The sequence below is a fragment of the Phacochoerus africanus genome, chromosome 9, assembly GCF_016906955.1.
Source record: "Phacochoerus africanus isolate WHEZ1 chromosome 9, ROS_Pafr_v1, whole genome shotgun sequence".
Classification (NCBI taxonomy): domain Eukaryota; kingdom Metazoa; phylum Chordata; class Mammalia; order Artiodactyla; family Suidae; genus Phacochoerus; species Phacochoerus africanus.
Genome location: NC_062552.1, coordinates 98,684,733 through 98,706,282, shown reverse-complemented (window position 1 = coordinate 98,706,282; position 21,550 = coordinate 98,684,733). Strand labels below are relative to the sequence as shown.

Genomic DNA, 21,550 nt, shown 5'->3' with positions numbered 1-21,550 from the left:
GCTTGTCGGGTGGGGGCTGGGGGATGCCCCCGAGTATCACTGTCGCGCTTCCAGAACTCCAGCCCCTGGCTCTGGTCCTCTTCTCAAAAGCTGGGGCTGCGTCTTAGCTGCCTCGTGGCATCATTGCTGGGACGCTTGCAAATTCTTTTCTGATTTAACCTGTCCCTCCCTCTCCCTATTTATTTACTCAAAATGTAGTTCTGGAGCCTACTGTGCACCAGGTACCATGCTAGGTCCTGGGGACGCAGTGGTGAACAAAACAGACTGAATCCTCACCCTCTGGGAGCCAGCAGTCCACAGCCCAGACTTGAAACCATGGCCGTCTGCAGCAGCCAGTCCCTGGGGAGTCCCTGCCCCACCCCTGCCTCACACCACCCCCCAGCTCTAGTTCATCAGCCTCTCGTCCTCTCCCAGCACCACCCGCTCATCCTTCAAAACCAGTCGAGATGTCACCCCCCAGGTAGGGCTGGGGGCTCCTGTCCCCGTGGATTCATCACCCTTTGTGCACAGCACTGCTAAGGCTGTCACCCCGCAGGGTCACTGTACAGAATGACAATGGTACACTCCGACTGATTCTTATTTATGTATCTTGAATTCTCATCGTTGAATCCAATGGTTGGCTCAGAAGATTGCACCACTATCAATAAAAACAAATATGAAATAATAGTTTTTAATAATTAAAACATAATTACAGTATTAAAATTATATTACATTTCCACTTTATATTAAAAATGTATATGTTGTTATACATATATTATAAAATTACACATTTATTAATTTTATAGCCAACTTTATATTTACATATTAATTTATTAACCTTGTAATTACATGGCTAACAGTTAAATTTTTGATTTGCTTCCTAAGTCCCACCAGTGTGTGAGTTCTCTCGAGTCAGGGGCCACACACACCATCTTGTTCACTGTTGTTCCCTTGGTGCTTGGGACATGCTCAGCGGAGTCGGGTCTCAATAAAGTGTTGAACGAATCTGTGAATGTGGCCTCCTGCTCTGCTGTTCCTGCGATCAGATGAATGGTCACGTCTTTTCTGTTGGGTCGTCACAACAAGGCCTGTATTTGCTCCTCCTCTACCTCTCAGAGCTCCAGCCTTAGTAAAGATCCTTATTGACTGTAACCTTAATTTGTCTGACACATCTTGGAGTCGTCGTCAACCCCCTGTCTTTCTCTCACACCCAGTATCTGAGCATCAGGAGTCCTGTCCACTGTGCCCTCAATACAAACCCAGAGCATAGCCCCTTCTGACCACGCTCACCGCTGCTTCCCTGGGCCAAGGCGCCGGCATCTCCTGTCTGAACTGCTGCGACTGCTGTCTAAGTAGCCTCCCAGCTGATGGCTGAGAGGGAGCCTTTCCTGTGCTCGGAACCCTGCACTGGCCCCTGTTCTCCCGAGGAAAAGTCTTGGCCCTTTTTTTTTTTTTTTTTTGTCTTTTTGCTATTTCTTGGGCCGCTCCTACGGCATATGGAGGTTCCCAGGCTAGGGGTCTAATCGGAGCTGTGGCCGCCAGCCTACGTCTTGGCCCTTTTGCCTCCCTCTACCTTGGTGCTTCCTCGCTTCCTTCTCACTCAGCTCCAGGCACACCGACTTTTTTTGCTGCACACACACAGACACACACACACACAGACACACACACACACACCAGTCACGCTTTGCTTCTAGCCAGGCTGTTTCCTCTGCCTGCAGAGTCCTTTCCCTAGACATCCACTGGCCTCTCACCTTCTTCAGGCTTTTGCTCCTGTGACTTCTTCTCTGCCGTCCACCCTGACCACTGTCTGTACTACCACATCCTGTGCCCTCCCCACCCCCAGCACTCCCTGTTCTCTTACTTTGCTTTCCTTTTCTTTCCCTTCTTCCCCATGGCCTTTATCACCGTCTAACGTACTTCATAATTTACTGCCTTATGCTAGTGTTTATTTTCTGTGTTCTTCCAACAGACCATAACTCCTCAAGGGAGAGGGTCTTTGTCTATCTTGCTTGCTAATGTATCTCAAGCATCTCAACCGTGCCTGGCACATCGTAGGTGCACAGTACATATTTATTGCGTGGATGCATGAGTGACCAGATTCCTAGGAGTTTCCTGCCCCATTGGGTCCTCTCTCTAACTTGAGCTACTTTGCTGGTTGACCTTTCACACCCAAACACAACTCTGCTTGCGCAACACCCTTGTGTAAAAAAACTTGGCTAAAACACTTTTGTTTCCTGCTAGATACACCCAAAATGATGAGTGTGATCTTCTTGGGCCTCCTCTCTCTGCTCCTAACCTAGTTTTCAGGCTTCTTTCCCACGATTCCTTTACTCCCTCTGTTCTTCAGCCTTCTTCCCCTCGTGCCTCTGGTCATGCTGTGCCCTTTATCTGGTGCACCTTTTCTTCTGCCTCCACGTGTACAATTCCCCCCATCTATTAGGCTCAGCCCTGATACCACCTTCCACGTGAAGCCTTTCTTGATCACCCCCACTCTCCCAGTTCTCTTTTTACCGCTGGCACTTAGAACACCTAGTACTTTCTTCTTCTTTTTTTTTTTTTTGCTCTTCATCTATTATCCGCCATTTTTGGACTTTCAGATCTTTGAAGTCTATGTCTGTCCCATCTGTATTGCCCGCTAAGCGTATTTTCGCTCAGTGAGTATAATTTGACTGAGTCAAGGCAGGGACAGAACCACTGCCCAGAAGCCTTGATGTTCTAGTGACAGGCAGCCCTTTCCTTTCGGCGCTGGCTCTGGGTTCGAGTCCCCTTCAGGCAGCATCAGGCCAGCGCGCAGGTTTTCATCATTGACCATTGTCCTCACCGTCATCCCCAATGTAAACGGAACATCTATGCAAAGCATGGGGCTGCCACTCACTGTGCCAGAAGCCAAAACCAGGAGCAAAAGCCAGATGAGTTTGCATGTTCTTATTGGCTTTGATTGTAAAACTAAAGTGCACATGTAGCAAATGGACTCTTTTGTTCATTTGCCCATTGATTCATTCATTCCATCAAAGTTTATTGGGTACCTCCTCTGAGCAAGCATTGTGCTAGGTTCTGGGGAAATAGAGAGACCAAGAGAAACCTGTTCCCTCAGCTGTGACAGCTATATTCCAGTGTCACATACAGACAGAAAGCAAGTAAACAAACAAGTATAATAACTGCATTGCAGGATCAATGCCCCGAAAGGAACAGAGGGTAAAGAGTCAGTATAAGAGGAGGAACAGATTCTAGGTAGCGTCCTAAGGGAGACAAGGGATTCAGCCTGGTCTGTGAGATGAGACGGCACCAGCAAGTGAGGAACCGGGAGAAGAGATTTCTGGGCAGAGGAGCGGCTCTTGAAGGCCTCGCTGTAGGTCTGAGCACCTTGTGTTGAAAGGTGAGACAGAAGGAGAGCCTGGCAAGAGCCTGGTGCCACGGAGAGAAGGGCCCAGGATGGGGTTGGAGAGGGTGGCAGAGCTAGACCAGGAAGAGGCTCTTGGTTTCATGGGACGTGAAAAAGGAAGCCCTTTGGAGGATTTTTAACCAGAGCAGTGAGTCTGTATTTCCTCAAGATCCTTCTGGCTGCTGCATGGAAAGGAGACCGGAGGCAGGGCCAGCAGTGGAAGGAGAGAAATCAGTTAGGAGAATTTTGCACTGTTCCAGGCCAGCGATAATGGAGTCTTTAAAAAGGCATTCCTCTGATATGAAAAAATAAATAAAAGGAATTCCTTCTTTAAAAAAAACAACACAACCACGAACCATTATCATCACCATGAAGACTAACAGGGAGAAAAGTTATTTGAAAATGTATTTATTTTCCAGATCATGTCCTTGGACAGGGAAAGCTAGTGTGTTCCTGGGGTTCAGCTGCATCTCTGGCTGGACACCCCAGCCCTTCCTTCCTAACACAGGACACCCCCTCTGCTTCCTGAGCCCCGAATATGAGCTTTGTTTGTTAGGACTCCCAGCTCCTCGCGGGTTATGTAGAGAGGCTTCTGGTGTCAGGGCCCTGTTGCCGGAAGTACAGATACACAGGAAATGCTGCTGTCACATGCGATGCCTGAGGCTTGGACTAGAGGTTCTAGAGACACAGGGAGGCCAATTGGAAAGAGGGAGGGAGAAGTCAGTTTACTCCAAGACGATGAGACTGTGCGGCACGTCTGGGGACTCGTGCAGCTGCCTTTACCCTTCTTTTACCTTCCACCCGGCGTCCATGTTGCAGGTAATAAATACCTTCATAATAAAAAAAAGTGGAGTCAGAGTTGTACTGAGATGCCAGAGGCAATGACCTTTAAATCCGAGGCACTTGGAACTTCCCAAGATTAAATGACTTCAAGACCTGGAAAGTTGGCCAGATGGCTGTACAGACGGCCACAGTAGTGGTAAAAACGACACCTCATCTTTATGCTACGTCTTTTCACCAAAGGCTGCGGAGCATCTGACTTGACATTGTTTTGCTCATGTTTCCACCTGCGGTTCAGGGAGCCAAGGTGCAGAGAGGCTAGGAGGCCGCTCTGGACCTGCGCCAGCATTTCCTAGCTGTGGGCCAGAGGGCGTGTCCTGCACAGGCTGCTGCTTTTCTGTTCGATGGCTAAGGCTGCCTGGAGACCCCGAGGGCTTGCTGTCAGCTGATGGCTTCCCATTTCAACCTAGTAGAGAAGCCAGAGAAGAACTTACTAGACCTGTTGTGAATTCTTTGGGAGGATTAGGTATTTAGCAATAGCCTGACCCCTGTGATCAGAATGGAGCTCTCTGACAAGAAGGCAGTGGGAGAAGGTCACTGGAAACTCACCTCAGGGCTTCCTGCTTTGAGGACAGGTCAAGGGCATTGTCCAGGAGGCCATTCTGTCAGTGATGGGGATACCACATGTAGTACCATGCATGCTGCTTTCTAAGCCCTTGTGTAGGTTATGTGATTGTCACACCATCACCACAAGGATGGGTGGATGCTGTGAGCCTGTATAACTTGCTGTCTGCCAACCTTTCGAGCTTCATCTTAGGCCACTCTCTCCCTGAGCCACAAGCTCTGGTCACATGGGCTTCTTTCTGCTCCCTGCACAAGCCATGTTCCCTTCCCTGCCGCAGGGAGATTGCTCATGCTGTTCCCTCTGCCTAGAATACTTTCCCCGTTTCCCTCCCCTCCCCTCCCTATTCCTAAGGTTAGTCTCTGTTCATCCTTTTCATCTCAGCTCCTTTAGTTCACTTTCTTGGGTAAGCATTACCTGACCTCACATTAGGTACAGTTCCCTTCTAACAACCTCTCACCTTGAACTTGCCTGTCACTGTTTTCACAGCAGTTGTAATTATATGGTTCTGTATGTGGTTTGAATCTGTTCATTAGAATTCATTAGACTGTGGAGTCCACTTAGGGCCGGGACAATAGCTGTTTTGTGGCTGACCTAACATAGCACCTGCTGTGTCATCAGCTGTAGATGAATGTTTGTCAATGGAATGAATGAATGAATTCCTCTTTGATAATTGGGGAAACTGAGGCATGAAGTGATGATGACTCACTCAAGGTCACACAGTGAACTTATAAAGAAGCCCCCAGGGCTCCTGACATGGACTCCATGGGCTCCATGCCCCCTCCCCTCATCCTACCCCCATTCTGGGGGGCTAAGTCCTCTGCCACAGTCTCTCATCCCTTCCTTAAACCTAGAGACACTCATGGTACTTCCCCTTCCCTTCCCTACCCCAAAGGGAGTGAAGTGCTCAGATTCTGCAGGAAGAACCTTAATACACCTTGGAATTCTCAGACACAAGTGCTTGAAAGAAATGGGAAGCTCTGAGCTGATGAACCTGACGTTGCTTGGAGTCATGGAGTGGGCTATATTATCTTGAGCAGTTGGAACTGTTTTCAGCCTCAGTTTATTCACCTGTAAAATGGAAATTTGGTTCTCTGCTGCAGTGTGACTCATTGGGCTGTTGGAGAGAGAGAATTAAATTCATGATCTTTAAGCTCCATTACAAGTAATGTGCTATAATGAAAATCCATTTCTCTTAAAAAAAATAACAATGGAAGATTGTGAATAACAGTCATGTCAAATTCTGGTCAGATGGACCGGAAGTTCCTCCTTTTCATCAAATAGGGCAGGTTCCAGAACACCAGGGAAAGGAGATACATTTTCACATCTTTTGAGATGGCCTTCTAGGAACAAAGAGAAACTTACACTAAAGTTAAGTTTTGACCAGACATCTTGGGCCCACATGGAAGAGTACCCCTACCAGAGTATTTTCTTTTTAGAAAACAGTTCTTGGGTAAAAAGAGTTGAAAAGATCACTGTTCTGGTCGGAAGGGTCCCAGGGGTTTGAGAGGGAGTTGGTACCACCAAGAGCTCCAACTCCTCTCAAGCCATGGTAGCCTCTTCACCATGTTAGAAAGACAACACCAAAATAGAACACCTGCCGTTTACTCTCTGATGGTTTTTGTGTTTACATTTTATTTCTCAAGACTTCTATCTCTCTCTCTCTCTTTTTTTTTTGTCACTTCAGAGGGTTTTGGAAAATGATGAAAATGTAGAAGAAGGAAATGAAGAAGAGGATTTAGAAGAGGATATTCCCAAGCGGAAGAATCGGACCAGAGGACGAGTAAGCTGGGGATGCGTGAGGGAGGAAAAGAGATCGGGGGTGGCGGGGGAGCAGAGCCTGGCAGACAACTGGTCCCCGGATTCAGAGTTTCACTGCAGGATTTCCTGTTGTGGCTCAGTGGGTTAAGAACCTGACATAGTGTCCACGAGGACACTTAGCCTTGCTCAGTGGGTTAAGGATCCGGTGTTGCTGCAAGCTGCACATAGGCTGCAGGTGCAGCTCAGATCCTATGTGGCTGTGGCTGTGGTGTAGGTCAGCAGTTGCAGCTCCAATTCGACCTGCAGTCTGAGAACTTCCCTATGCCTCAGGTGTGGCCGTAAAAAGAAAAAAAAAAAAAAAGGAATTTGTATTTTTTTAAAAAGTCCCACTGCAACTAGGTAGAGGTTGTAACTCGTTTTCCTTGCAAAACCCCTAGAGAGGAAACCTTCAGATGAGCTCTGATCCCAAGTGATAGCCTGTGAGAGTTTAGAGCTGGAGAGGGAGAAGAGGCAGAGGGTGCCCCAGGGGATAGTGAGGGTCTGGGTGTGGGTGGAGGATGAGAATGGAACTGCTAACCCATCCCTCGGTCACAGAGGAGGCTAAAAGTTTCCTGTCCCTGGGGCTGCCCCAGTAGGATAGGGTCAGGACACAGGCTTTGGGGTGCGTTTCACTAGGCAGAGAGTGGGAGCAAGCTGGGAAAACCTGGAGGAGTGTCTCAGCTGATGGTCCCCAAGTGGATGTGGCAGGGGCTTTGGAGGCTCGTAGGCCTGGAAGTGTGGAAAATAAATAAAAAAAGGCCTGAAGCCTGGGGAATGGCAGAGGGGAAACCCACGGGGGAAGGAATGAAAATATGAGGGGGACCCTTGAGGAGGGCGCCAAACCTGAGGGGTGCTCTCAGGCATTCAGGTTGTTCCCCCAGAGTCCTCACGTTCAAGCCCAAAGGGGTTTTCTGTGGTCACCTTCGGGGGTCTGCAGGAGCATCTGAGGGGGACCTACGGGCATGAGTTGGTGCCTTCCATCCAGAGAAATAACTCTCTAAGGCTGTCTGGCTGCTTCAGGCTCTAGGCAGGACACTTACCCTCCCATGGACAAGAAGCTAGTCCCGGAGGCTAGTCTGGGTTTGGGGCCAGTGATGATTAAGACAAGCCCCTCTGTTCCCGGGGTTCTCGTGTCTGAGTATACACCAGAGTCGGCAGGCACAAGAGGGAGCCTGTCCAAATACAAACTCCCAGCACCCACTCCCAGAATCCCGACTTAGGAGGTCTGGGATGGGGCATGGAAAGCTGTGTTATAAGCAAGTGACCTATAGGTGACTTATAGGTGACTGGTTCAAGCAGTCTAGCAGTTCCCACGCTGAGCTAAGATGCATCCGACCTGAACGGGAGCTGGAATTTCTCAGTCTGGACAGGGCAGCCCTCTGATGCTGCACACATTAGAGCATCACAACTCAGCTTTTGGTATGCTCATTTAGTCTTTACTGCCATTCTTTGTTGGTTTGTATGCTTGTAGGCTTTTTAAAAAATTTTTTTTAAATTTGGAGTTGCTGGGAGCTGTGGTGTAGGTTGCAGATGTGGCTCGGATCCCGTGTTGCTGTGGCTCTGGAGTAGGCTGGTGGCAACAGCTCTGATTAGACCCCTAGCCTGGGAACCTCCATATGCTTCAGGTACAGCCCTAAAAAGACAAAAAGACCAAAAAAAATTTTTTTTTTAAATTTTATTGGAGTATGGTTGATTTACAATGTTGTATTAGTTTCAGGTGTACAGCAAAGTGAATCAGTTATATATATGCATATATCCATTCTTTTTTCCCATATAGGTTATTACAGACTATTGGGTAGATTTTCTTTCTTTTTTTCTTTCTTTCTTTTTTTTTTTTTTTGCTTTTTAGAGTCACACCCATGGTATATGGAAGTTCCCAGGCTAGGGGTCTAATCAGAGCTGTAGCCACCGGCCTACACCACAGCTCACAGCAACACCAGATCCTTAACCCACTGAGAGAGGCCAGGGATCGAACCCTCAACCTCATGGTTCCTAGTTGGATTCGTTTCTGCTGCACCACGACAGGAACTCCTTGGGTAGACTTTCCTGTGCTATAAAATAGGTTCTTGTTAATATGTTTTTTTTTACAATAGGGTGTATATGTTATTCCCACCCTCCCAATTCTACTCTCCCTGCAACGATGTCACAAGTGGTAACTATAAGGTTGGTTTTGAAATCTGTGAGTTTGGTTCTGTTTTTTTAAATAAGTTCTTTTGCATCTTTTTTTTTTTTTTTTTTTTTTTTTTGCTATTTCTTTGGGCCGCTCCCACAGCATATGGAGGTTCCCAGGCTAGGGGTCGAATCGGAGCTGTAGCCACTGGCCTACGCCAGAGCCACAGCAACTCGGGATCCGAGCCGCGTCTGCAAACTACACCACAGCGCACGGCAACGCCGGATCTTTAACCCACTGAGCAAGGGCAGGGACCGAACCCGCAACCTCATGGTTCCTAGTCGGATTCGTTAACCACTGCGCCACGACGGGAACTCCCCTTTTGCATCATTTTATTAGATCCCAGATATGTGATATCATATGATGTTTGTCTTTCTCTGTCTGACTTGCTTCACTCAGTATGGTCATCTCTAGGTCCATCCATGTTGCTGCAAATGGCATTATTTCATTCTTTTTATGGCTGAATAGTATTCCACATCTTCTTTATCCATTCCTCTGTCGCTGGACATTTAGGTTGCTTCCATGTCTTGGTTATTATAAGGAGTGCTGCAATGAACATTGGGGTACATGTAGCTTTTCAAATTAGAGTTTTCTCTGGATAGATGCCCAAGGGGTGGGATTGCTGGATCATATGGTAGTTCTAAATTTAGTTTTTTAAGGAGCCTCCATACTGTCCTCCATAAGTGGTTGCACAAATTTACATTCCCACCAACAGTACAGAAGCGTTCCCTTTTCTCCACACCCTCTCCAGCCTTTATTGTTTGTAGACTTTTTGATGATGGCTGTCCTGAGCTTGTGGGCTTTTCTGGTGTGGAATATTTGAAAGCAAGTCTTAGACATTTTTTCACTTAACCTGTACCTACCTCAATGTATATCTCTAACAGATATCATTATCATACCCAATAAAATAATATCTACTATCCAGTTTCTGATCATTTCCCTCTGATTTTCTCAAAGATTCCTTTTTGCAGTTGGTTTGTTTGAAACTTGAGTCTCTCGTGTTTTGTGACATATTTCTTCCTTGACATGTCCTACCACATACATTATTTTTTCTCCATGCTGTTTATTTGTTGAAGCACGTAGGCAGCTGGGCTTGTAGAATTTCTCATGTTCTAGGTCTGGCCGACTGGTGGTGTCTAATGTGTCCCTTGATCCATTTCATTGCCTGAAAACTGGTGGTTTGATGGGAGACTTGATTGGATTTGGGGTATTTGTGTGTGTGTGTGTGTGTGTGTAACTATTTTTTGGTGGGGCTAGAATCTTTCCTAAGTATGAGGTGTGCTTCTTATTGCTTCACATCTGAAGGCATATGCTGTCCACTTGTTCTGCTTTCAGTGGGGGGTGAAATTAATCAGTGGATTTGGGTGTCGTGAGCCAGATCTCTCCTTAGAAAGTGCCCTATCACATTGTCACCTAACAGTCTTAGTGGCCGCTGCCGAACTTGCCTGGACCCATGACCTCACTGGGGGGTTACAGAGTAATGAACATCTAAATCCCTCGTTGAGGGAGCCTTTAGGATACAGAATTTGGGGGCCTTTTGTGAACTCCAATTGCTCTGCACCTCTGAGCCCACTTCCATCCCTTCCCTCAGCACAAGCCCAACTTACTCTAGTCGTTCGTGGAGAATAGTCCTCTTCACATCTTCTCCATTCCCAGCCGCGATCTAGACATTGACCTCAGAGCCAGCAAACATGAACCAGGTGTCTTCTCTGTAAGTGCACCAGCAGAAGCGGCAGCCACAGCCGCTTGCATTTACTGTACACGTACTATACACTAGGCAGTGTGAGGAGGCCCTTCACAAGGAGAGCTCCCAGATGGGGAGCAGTGACAGGACAGATACTTTTCACTGTGTTCTCTCTTTCCACACGGTCTGTTACAGCAGCTCCTGGCCACATGATGCTTGTCCAAGTTGAAATGTACTGTAAATATAAAATGTCCACCAGATTTCAAAGATACGGTATGAAAAGAATGGCAAACACTTCATTAATATTTTTACATTGGTTACGTATTGAAATGGTAATTCTTTTTTGGTTTTTTTTTTTTTTTTTTTTTTGGTTTTTAGGGCCACACCTGTGGCACATGGAGGTTCCCAGGCTAGGAGTTGAATCAGAGCTATAGCCACTGGCCTACACCACAGCCACAGCAACATGAGATCCAAGCCGTGTCTGTGACCTACGCTATAGCTCAGGGTAATGCCGGATCCTTAACCCACTGAGCGAGGCCAGGAATCAAACCCCCATCCTTATGAATCCTAGTCGGGTTCATTCACTGCTGAGCCACGGAGGGAACTCCTCTGTTTCTCTTTTTACTATTTTTTAAAAAATGTGGCTCCTGGAAAATTTAAAATGACACATGACCCGCGCTATATTTCTCTTGGTCAGCACTGCTTCTTTCATTCCCGTAAGTGAGTATTATTATTCCTCCAGAGGTAAAGGTAGTTGTTTAAGGTAATCCAACCTAATAAGGAAGAAGCTAGAATTTGAACACAGGTCTGTGCTTTTTCCACTGGGTCACACATGGCCCGGTGCCTACCATGTGGCCTTTGACCAGTGTTTTGAATGAATGATTGAATGATGGAAAAAGAAATAAAAAGTCATATTTCAGCTTTATGAGTGTTGAGAGATGGCCTGAACACAGCAAGGGGGCTGAATGGGGCCTAAACTAGTTCTGAGCCCACCTGAGGCCGGCTAAGGGGCAGACTGATGGCTCTACATTGTATGGTGACATTGAGTGCATGTCACCCCTGGTGGGAGTCAAGGAAGGACCTGAAAAGTGCAGGTGAGCTTGCCTGTGCTGGAATAAGGAACGAAGCTGTTTCGCCCACAGCCTCAATTAAGCCACCCTTTAAAGTGTTGTATTCAGGCTGCTGCTTGCTCCTGGAGGACGGTCACCCCTCTTTCTGTTGTTGGGACTGAGAGGCAGTCTAAGGCCATACGCCTCAGTGTGTGGTCGCTGGACCACAGCATCAGTGTCACCTGGCAGCTTGTTAGAAATTCAGACTCCAGACTCCACCTTAGATGGACTGAATTAGTGTCAGTACTTTAACAAGTCCTCCAAGTATTTTGTATGCTCATCGAGGAAGTCAGGGCTAAGGTAGTGAACACAAGAACAGTCTCTGCCTTGTTTGAGCTGTGAGTTCAAATCCCAGCTCTACCACTTACTCGACTTTGTAGGAATTACGCAACCTCTGTGACCATGACCAAATGATGTAAGTACTCTGGGTCTCGGTTTCTTTAGCACTGAAATTGGGGTCATAATAGACAACCAATTCTGAGTGCTTAATAAAGGCTAGATCTTGTTAGGTGGGTGCAAGGAAAGGGAACACCTTTCAGAACTTTGACAATGGAGATTCTCTGAGGAGTGAGAGAAATTTAGACCCAACAATTAATAATTGTGTCTATGGTAACTTTGGCCGAACAAATCAGAGCTCTTTAAAGTTCGTGAAATTCCTAGGAGTCATCCATGCGGATATTATCAATCAGTTTATCAATCTGAAGTATTTATGCTGCGCTGGGGTGTGGTCCAGTGCTTCTCAAAAGTTAATGTGCATATAAAGCACCCAGTGGTCTTGTTCAAGTGTAAATTCTGATGCCTCACGTCTGGTGGATGGGGACTGAGATCCTGCTTGGTTAACAAGATCCCAGGTGATGCCAGTGCTGCTGGTCTGAGCACCGAAGTTTAAATGGCAAGAGTGTAGAGCAGTGGTTCTCAACTTTTTTGGTCTCAGGAATTCTTTACTTAAAAATTACTGAGAGCGGCCCCCCCCCCCTCCAATCTGTGGGTCCGGTGGGTTATTACTAGTGATACTATGCATATTAGAAATTAAAACTGAAAAAAATGTGAAACTTAGGAATACACGAGCACACAGAGTGATGACATTGTCGTGTCACATAGCCTCTGGAAAACTCCACTGTGTACTTGTGAGGGAATGAGAGTGCAAACTTTCAAATAACATTTTAGTACTATTACCAAAATAGTCTTGACATTGGAGACTCCCTGAAAGGGTCTCAGGAACGCTCAGTCATCCCTGGACCACTCTTTGAGAACAACTGAGATAGAGCACCTAATTCTCTGCTTGGGACTGAGTCTTTTAGTTGCAGGAAACTCAATGGCTTACACAAAATTGGAAGTATTTGAAAAGTTACTGGTCCATTGCCCCAAATTTGAATGATTTTTTTTTTCTATTTACAGCTGTGCTTGTGGCATATGGAAGGTCCCTGGCTAGAGGTCGACTGAATTGGAGCTGCAGCTGAGGCCTATGCCACAGCCACAGCCACAGCAATGCCAGATCCGAGCGGCACCTTCGACCTACATTGAACTTTTCGGCAATGTCAGATCCTTAACCCACTGAGCAAGACCAGGTGTCAAACCTGCATCCTCACAGACACCATGTCAGGTTCTTAACCCACTGAGCCACTACGGGAACTCCCTTGAATAATTTTTAGAGACTCAGGAAGGACAAGAAAGTGGCAGCGATTTAGGCGTGGGTAAGAGTAAGGAACCCAGGCAGCTCTGGCCTTTCCTTCCTCCTCCTTCATTTTTCTCTCACAAGATAGCCTTTCTTGCTTCTCTGTGCACATGGCCTCATAGGTCCTGAATTTATGAGTCCCCAGTTCAAGTGACCTGTACTAACTAGAGCCACTGTTTCCCAATTCGCAGTCCCTTGGAGGTAGAGTCTGATTGATCCAGCTTGGGTCACGTGGCCACTCCTGAGCCAGCCAATCAACTGTGGCCAGGGGGGCAGGGCCATGAGGCACAGTCATGGCTGCCACGGCCCACCCATGTGGAATGGGGATGTGGAGGGAGGAGGACTGGAGAGCAGAGGGCTGTTCTCAGAGAGGGAGGGAGGGTTTGTTTCTTTTGGACATCCACTTCAAAGTTTTCTGCAGCACATGCTAGAAACCTAAGCCTCCTCCTTCTCCTGGTCCTATGACTATGGACAAGTCACGAACCTTCTCAGAATCCATTTCACCAAATGCCAAGTGGGAATGATGATATTCCTTGGTTAAACTCAGGTGCTATTGTAGGAATGAACTGAGCTAACATGTGTGAAAGAGCTTTGGCAGCTGTGTGCCCAGCATAAAGCTCAATGTCAGGGGTTCCTAAGCAAGTATGAAGTGCCATCTTTGCCCTCAAGGATCTTGGAATTAAACTGAGGAGAAAATGCTAATACACGATACAATTAGAAAGCAGCAGGCTTCTGACTGTGTGCTAACCAAATGCAATGATTTCAGAGGAAAGAGAAGTCAGCTGGGCGAGGAGGGGAAATAATTAATCGAGTGCTTCCTGTAGACCTAGCGCTGTCCCCTGTGGTTTCTCAGCCCATTATTAGCTCTCCAGCAACTCTGCCATGTAGATGTTGCTCTGCCCATTTTACAGCTGAGAAGACTAATGCTTCCCTTGTCCAAAAACACATGTTAGTGTTTAAACCTATATCTGTCTGACTTTAAAGCCGATGCTAGTTTTACTCCTCAATGTGGCAAGAGGAAGATTCTTGGAGGAGTGGCATGTCAGCCGAACTAAAGCATGGACCGGCTGTGGATGGGCAGAGTTGAGGCTGATCCATGAGAGGGATCCATCAAAATGAAGACTTGGATATAGCATGAGCATGAGATGAGCCTGGTAGGATGGGCACTAGATGGTCACTGGATATGTCAGTGGGTTTTAGATGGCAGAGCATGGATGCATGAATGAATGGATGACCATGGGCTCCTGTCCTTCACTCCCTTTGTCTAATTGGTCTCAGACTCATGCAGGATGGATTGGGTAGGCAACACAGAGGTAGGTCCTCAGCTGGTGGGTTCTTCGAGCAGGTCACGGGTTAATTGATGAGCTCCTGGATTAAGATGTGAAATAGAAGGGGAAGGCAAAGCCCAAGAAGGCCTTTGAAAGAAGACACAATAGCACTTGGATACAGAGAATGAAGAAGGACCAAAGATGATTAACTCACTGACTGGCCAACTGATGGTTTGATTCATTTATTCAGCAAGCACTTATTAAGTGCTGCTTAGGTGACTGGCCCTGTGCCAGGTTCTGAGTATAATGGTGGCCCCAATAGGCATGTTTTCCACCCTGATGTGGGAAAGATGGAAAACCAATATGCCAACACACAAATAATATAACGTCAGACAATGCTAAGTGCTGGGACGAAATATGAAGCAGGATGGGGAAGGAGACCAGTGAGGGGATGAGTGGACACATGCTGGTGAAGGGGGCTTCTCTGAGGAGGCGACCTTTGAGCAAGACATATTCCGGGAGACTAGAGGAGCGCTCCAGCCACAGGAAGCATCCCTGGCCTGTCCCTCAGGGCCCGACAGCCTTGACCCCCATTTTGCTGTTGAGGAAATGGCAGTCCAAGGAGAGAGAGGGAGCAGCCGCCGCCCCTCGGGCTGCAGAGTGAAATGAGACCCTGGCTCTCAGCAGCCCCCCGCTTCCCGCTGGCTGCTCCCCCAGAAGCCCGGTGCTTCCAGCTCCAGCTCCTCCTCTTTTCCCGGGCGGTATTTTTAGTCTCCCCGAGCCCCTTCCCGAGTCTGCTGTCGCCCCTGTCATTCTGCTTGACTTGCTTTCACCTGCTCCGAGGCGGCTGTGACAGGACTGCGGGCTGCACACGTCAAGCTGTCCCCGCTTCTCTGGTGGGGGAGGGCGTTGGGGGGGTGAGGGCAGCAGAGGGTGACCACCCTCTGTGCGGGCAGGCAGGGAGGCCTGTCAGTGCCTCGAGGTGACTGCCAGGGCCGAGCAGCTCCCTCGTGGGGTCCACTCCAAGTAATCAGGGCGAGGGGAGGGGGCCCTGGCTGGTGGTGCTTGTGCCGGGGTGGGGGTATGGGGGAGGCTAAGAGGGAAAGAGCCCTGGGGGGAAGGGACGGAGGGAGGTGGGATTTTGTGATCTGTTTTGGAGAGAGATTGCTGAGGAGGTGGTGGCAGGGGTAGCTGGCAGGTGGTGTTGGTTGTGAAGTGTGTGTGTTGGGGGGGGAGGGGAGAGTGTGAGCATAGTGGGGCTGGGGTACCAGCCTTTCCACTGTGATGATGTCCCCATGAAAGTGTGTGTGTGTGTGTGTGTGTGTGTGTGTGTGTGTGTGTGTGTGAGAGAGCACCTCTGGCCTTTGGACCATGAAGTCCCCTGGGGTCACTTTGCAGGCCAGGCCCTCAGGGCTGCCCCGTTTTCCCTGCACACCAGGTGCTGCCGTGTTTTATTTCTCACCTGCTGCGCCTTCCTCAGTCCCTAAAGACCCCAGCAGGCCCTTTCCTTGGTTGGGAGTTTGCTGCTGGTCATGACTAGAGAATGACTTGGAGGAGGCTAGGGTGCTACGCACGTGACTGGTATGGGACTTTACAAAGGTTTAAAAATAAACCTTGCCAGGTTCTTGTAGCCACTGTCCTGGGGCTGCTGAGCAGCCAGCTCCCTCTCTGGCGGTTCTTCTGTGTCCTTGGAGGTAGAGCTCATCCCACCCCCTCCCCAGACGATGCTGGAGACCCGCACGGGGTGTGGGGGGGATCAAGGGTCCAGCCCCGGGACACTGTGAGGTGTCAAGGTCTCTGTCACTGACTGGAGCCCCGAGGTAGACCACACAGGGAGGCCTCAGCTGAAGCTCTCCCCTTTGGAGTAGGCTGAGCAGCGGGGAGGGGAGCTGCCCCCACGCCCGGGCTCAGGTCCTGATGCCAGGCCTGGGCTGGCTCTTGAGAGACGGGCTGGAGCGGGGTGTGGACACAGGCGTCTGGAGTGGCGACTGCTGTTTCGCTACTTGCTCTAATACGCCATCATCTGGGCCGCTGAGGGAGCTGGGTTGGCATCCGCATGTATGTCAGCGAAGCCGGAAGGCTAAGGAGGTGGAAGAAGAGATCCTGGGGCAATAGTAGAGGACGGGAACTAGGTCCCTGTCCGCTTCGCAGTCGGACTGTCTTGTGTCTATGTCCTAGCTCTGCCCGTAGTGACCAGGGGACCTCGGGCAAACTACTTAACCTCTCTGTTGCCTCATCTCCGAATCTGCAAAATGGAGATAATAGCAGCATCTGCTTCTTGGAGTTGTGAGCCTTTAATGAAGTGATACAACTGAGCAGCTGAATGATTTGGGCAAATTACCTGACCTCTGGGCCTCCGTTTTCCCGGCCTAAAAGTGGGGTTGGCCTGGGTACAAATATTGTATGAGACTGAGCGTGGTGGGGGGGTGATCACAGGACGCGTGCTCAGGAACCGGCGTGGTGCTCAGCATAACAAGCATCCTGGTATCCCACTGTCTCCCCAGGCCCGTGGCTCTGCAGGTGGCAGAAGGAGGCACGACGCCGCCTCTCAAGAAGACCACGACAAACCTTACGTCTGTGACAGTAAGTATGGCAGATGCCCCCTTCCTGGCCCCGGCCCCGCCCATCCCTGTGCCTCCCTGGCTGTCAGCCCCAGACTCGGGGCTGGCTGGCTCCTCCTCCTGGGCCCTCACCCCGGCTCGCTTGCCTGCTGCCTCATCGCCTCCTAGCAGTCCCCACCTGATCTCCTCTTGTCCCTGCTGCTGGCTCTGGGGGTTTCTGCGTGAGGGAGACACAAGCCCATGAGGCTTCCCCCCTGGATGTCAAGCTCCTCTCTGCAGGGCCCTCCTTCGTGGTTTTCCTCTGGCTCTCTCTCTTCTTAAAATGCATCCTCTACTTCTTTCTCTGTTTCAGAGAGGTACAAACAAAAGCATAACTCAAAATCCTCCAACAAAGGTACTTGGCTCCTGTGGCTTTTCATTTGTTTCCCTTTAATTTCCTTTCTCTCGCTCTCTCCCATGCTAGGTAGGGCAAGTTATGAATCTTTCTCTGATGATGACTTAGTTTAATAAATGGCCCTCAATCCATCTCCAGCCTTGCTTGCTTACTTCAGAAACATCTTTTGGGCAGGTGACTGCCCGGCTCCTGGATTTAGGGACCGGAGACAATGCTGAGGCGGGGGAGGGGCTGAGGGGCAGAGCAGCGGGGACAGTGGTGGCAGGTGGGCCTCCAGAGACCTGCAGCTTTCGAGAGAGCTTTTGTTTTTCTCACCTACCAGAGCATTGAGTGGTGGGTTTAAAATTCTTGTCCTAGTTATCTTCTCACCAGATCGGGTGCCATCTGCTCGTACCAGGGAAAGGGCAGCCTCAAAACCGCACTGCGACCATCTTCCCCTCCCATCTTCTCCTCTCTGAGGACACGGAGCCCTGCCATGGGCGAGAAGGGGCCACAGTGCGGATGGTGAGACGCGGTGAGGACGTGGGATGGAGGCTTCGGAGGTGGTCCCTCTGGGCGCCCTGCCCATCTTGCCAGCGCCTGCAGTCTCCGTGAAAGCAGGAGAGAGCCCGGGGAAGATGGGGGCACAGAGAGTCCTTCGGGGGTGGGGCCCTTTTCCTCCTTCTTCACTGGCCTCTTTTGATTTTAAAAAGTTGTTCTGTGCCCGGTGGGGTGACAGCTGGTTGGAGAACGTTTTGCTAGAAGAACTCAAACTCCATGACCCCACTTTGGCTGCTTAATACTCCGTGCAGATGCCATTCCTGAGACAACTCCTGCAGGTAACGTCTCCATCCCAGAGCGATGCTGGTCCAGGATGAGGAGGGGGCACGGCGTGGGGTCTGCTGCCCCTTGGCAGAACCAGGAGGTGCCCGCTTCCTGGGTGGGATTCGGTTTTGTTCTGATGCCTAACAGTCCAAGCGGGCTAGCCCTCAGGAGACTGATTCTGGGCTGAGGAGGGTCCTTCAGACCCCAGGAAGCAGGCTTTGTGGCTGTGCCTGGCTGGAGCAGCCCCGCCATCAAGAATGCCAACAGCTGCTTTGGGACAGGGGCATTGCCCCTCCATTCCTCTTTTAAAAAGCTGTTTTTTCTTAGGTGATTTTCTGCTACTGCAACTAGTGGGATTACCTTTGGCTCTATCTCCCCAGCTTTCCTGGGACCCTCAGCCAGACACACCTGCACGCACCGCCCCCCCGACCCCGCGTCCCCTCGGTTCCTGTCTTCAGTCCTTTGTCTGCTTCCTTAGTCTGAAACCCACGAGGCGCCCTTTGTGGGTGTCCCTCTCTGGCCTGGCTCACACCCTCTCCCCCAAGCTCCTGTGGCTTTGTGAGGGGCTCTCAATGCCCTTTGCTGCTTCCTGTTCCCTTTCCCACGGGGTCTCTTCCTCCTCCTGTTTACCCTGTGGCGCTTGGGAGGCCTAATTGCAGGCCTGATGCAGGCTTTCTGGAGGGCTCAGCGGCTGATGCCTTGGCTCTGCCCGCACAGGCGCTGCCTCCCTCTTCCTCCCTCAGCAGAGTAAGGTCCACTGTAGAACGCGCTCCTCTCTGTCCTGGCTCTCTTAGGAAACTGTATCGCAGCTCCGTGATTAATAGACTTTATTTTTATCTGCTGCCCTTCAGACATGTGATCCTTTGGGATAGGAATGACCTTTGGAGAGGTCACGAGGCCCACCTCCCACCCCCGAACTGAGCAAGGAATGCTTTTAATAATCTCTAATGCATCCTAAGCAGAGAGGTGTCTGGTCACCTCCTTGAATGTCCCCAGGGATGGTGTTACCATAAGCTGCCCTTTCTTCCGTGATTCCAACTGTGCTTTGAATGATTGTTTGTTTCCTAATAGGAGCTGAAAAATTTCTCTCCTGCCGGCCCCCTTAGCTTTTGTGCATCTTTTTGCAACAAACAGGCACATTCAGCATTTCATCTGTGCTGGAGACCCTCGAACCGTCCCCTTGTATTCTTGCTTTACCTAGAGACACAGCCCATAATTTCTGTGATGGCCTGCTCTGAATTCCCTTCCAGGTTTAATTTAAGCTCAGCACTCTCATCGGACGTAGCCCCAAGGCCAAGTGGTTCAAAGAGTGACAGACACTTTTCCTTGTTTGTTTTACACATCAGCCCTTAATACCTCCCACTTCTATAGAGAATAGAAATAATTGGCCGCCCCCTCGCACTATGCACCATCTCAACCACCTCCCACTCGGCGCCTGCCCTGAGCCCCGGGCTAATGCCTCTCCAGGTGTGTCCTCTTTTCCACTTAGGCATCTGATTATTCCTTCTTCCATAAATCACTCGGCATTTGGCCCTACTGAGTCTCTATAAAGAGATACAATAATATGTGACTTCAATATACAAGATTCAATAAAGGCAAATTTAAAGACATCGCCCAGTAGTTAAATTTCCTTCTCCACAGATTCCCAATCCCTGCCATTTTTGTATCATCTGTGGTTTGATTTGCATAATCCCCACTCCATCTTTTGAGTTATTTATGAAAATATTAGGCCCACCTTGGACCCCACCACCTCTTTCTGGGTTTATGTGGAGTAATTGCAGCTGTTTTTCAGATGTGATTGTATTTAACCCTTCCTGGTATCTATCCCTAGATAGCTGCCTTGCTCTGGTCTTGGTCCAGGCTTCCCTTTCAAGATGGGTGGCTGAAATATTATCTGAGCTGCTAACTTCAGGTGATGGATAGTTTGCTTGTTAGCTTTCACTCAGCCCTTGAATTTATTCTATCTCAGAGAAGTATTAAATCATCCGAACATAATTTATTTTTTACCCAATCCATGGTGTGCGTTACTTTTCCAGCAAGTAACCAATCTCTATTAATTATCCTGAAAAGTTTACCCAGCTTCAGGGTTAAAGTTCTGTTTCTTCCCTTTAAATCTCTCGCCAAAGGGAAAGTGTTCATTACCTACAAGCAAAGCACCTGAGTATGACTTTGTGGGCAGGGCTCATGGTCTTGGCCAAAGTGTGGACCTGAACGACCTGGATAACTGAGATGTTTATTAAAATGTGGACTCCCAGGCCTCTCACCAGAGCGCCTGCCTCAGAAGCACTGGGAGCAGACCCAGAAACTTGCATTTTTTGAGAGCTGCTCAGGGGATTTATGATACTTATGATACTGAATTTTTTGGCAGGGAGAGGATCAAGCCATTTGATTGAGGGGCTTCGGGGGAGGGTCAAAGGGCTGACAGGACAGTAAGAGCGACGACATCCTTCTCCGGCCGAGATCTCCCCAGCCTCTCAGTCCTGAAAGCTATACTGACTTTTGAGAATGACCGATCTGCCGCATTCAAATTTGAAGGTTTCTGGCCTCTGACTCATCAGCCCTTTTATTATTCCCTGCTTTTTGCATCTGGAAGTTCTGGAGTCTCCAGGAATTCTCCAGGCAGGATGCCACTGGCTTGAATTGCTGTTTTAGTTGGTCTCTTTAGACTCTTTCCTTTCCTGTTCTTTCAACATTGATATAAAACTCAGCAGTCCAATATAAAGTTCAGCAATCTAGCACTTGACTTTAATTTACTTAATTGCTTTAACTCCTGATAATGTAATTAACTCCCTTTTAGAGGTGGGATGATAACTGGGGATAGACATGTGAAAGAAATCCTTGGGTTTGGGCTACTGGGACCTTTTAAAATCATTTCAAGAGTTTGCCACTTCTCTTCCTAACTGTTCCCAACCCTGGATTTTCTATTAGCATCACTGGGGCAGACTCCTGATGAGAGACCCACTTTTCCATTTTCTTTGTTCAAAGAGCATCATAGGAAAGAGGATGGTGGCGATGGGGTGATATTCAGGGAGAGAGGGAGAACATTTTTCCTCTAAGCTTCAGCCATTTAGGGAGGAACAAAGCTACCATTTGCCCTTCTACTGGGCACAATGGAAGTGATTTGTGAAGTTTTTTTCTTTTAAACTTAAAAAAATATAATTTAGTGACATTGTAGAAAGAACACTTAACCTCAGATCTACCCTCTTAATTTTTTATTTTTTTGTCTTTTTAGGGGTACGTCTGCGGCATACAGAGGTTCCCAGGCTAGGGGTTGAATCAAAGCTACAGCTGCTGGCCTATGCCACAGCCACAGCAACGCAAG

General features: G+C 48.8%; 1 protein-coding gene across 4 annotated transcripts in view; it reads left to right on the top strand.

Annotated features, from left to right (window-relative positions):
• Positions 1-21,550, top strand: part of DPF3 (double PHD fingers 3) — a 270,031-nt gene that overhangs the window by 154,817 nt on the left and 93,664 nt on the right. For all 4 annotated transcript variants that reach the window (XR_007136913.1, XR_007136912.1, XM_047795003.1 and 1 more), the window contains 2 exons: positions 6,451-6,546; positions 16,974-17,052. Coding sequence is in view for 2 of the 4 variants with exons in the window: in XM_047795003.1 (XP_047650959.1) it covers positions 6,451-6,546; positions 16,974-17,052 (175 nt within the window). In the remaining 2 variants the exon portion in view is untranslated. The remainder of the gene's footprint in view (positions 1-6,450; positions 6,547-16,973; positions 17,053-21,550) is intronic.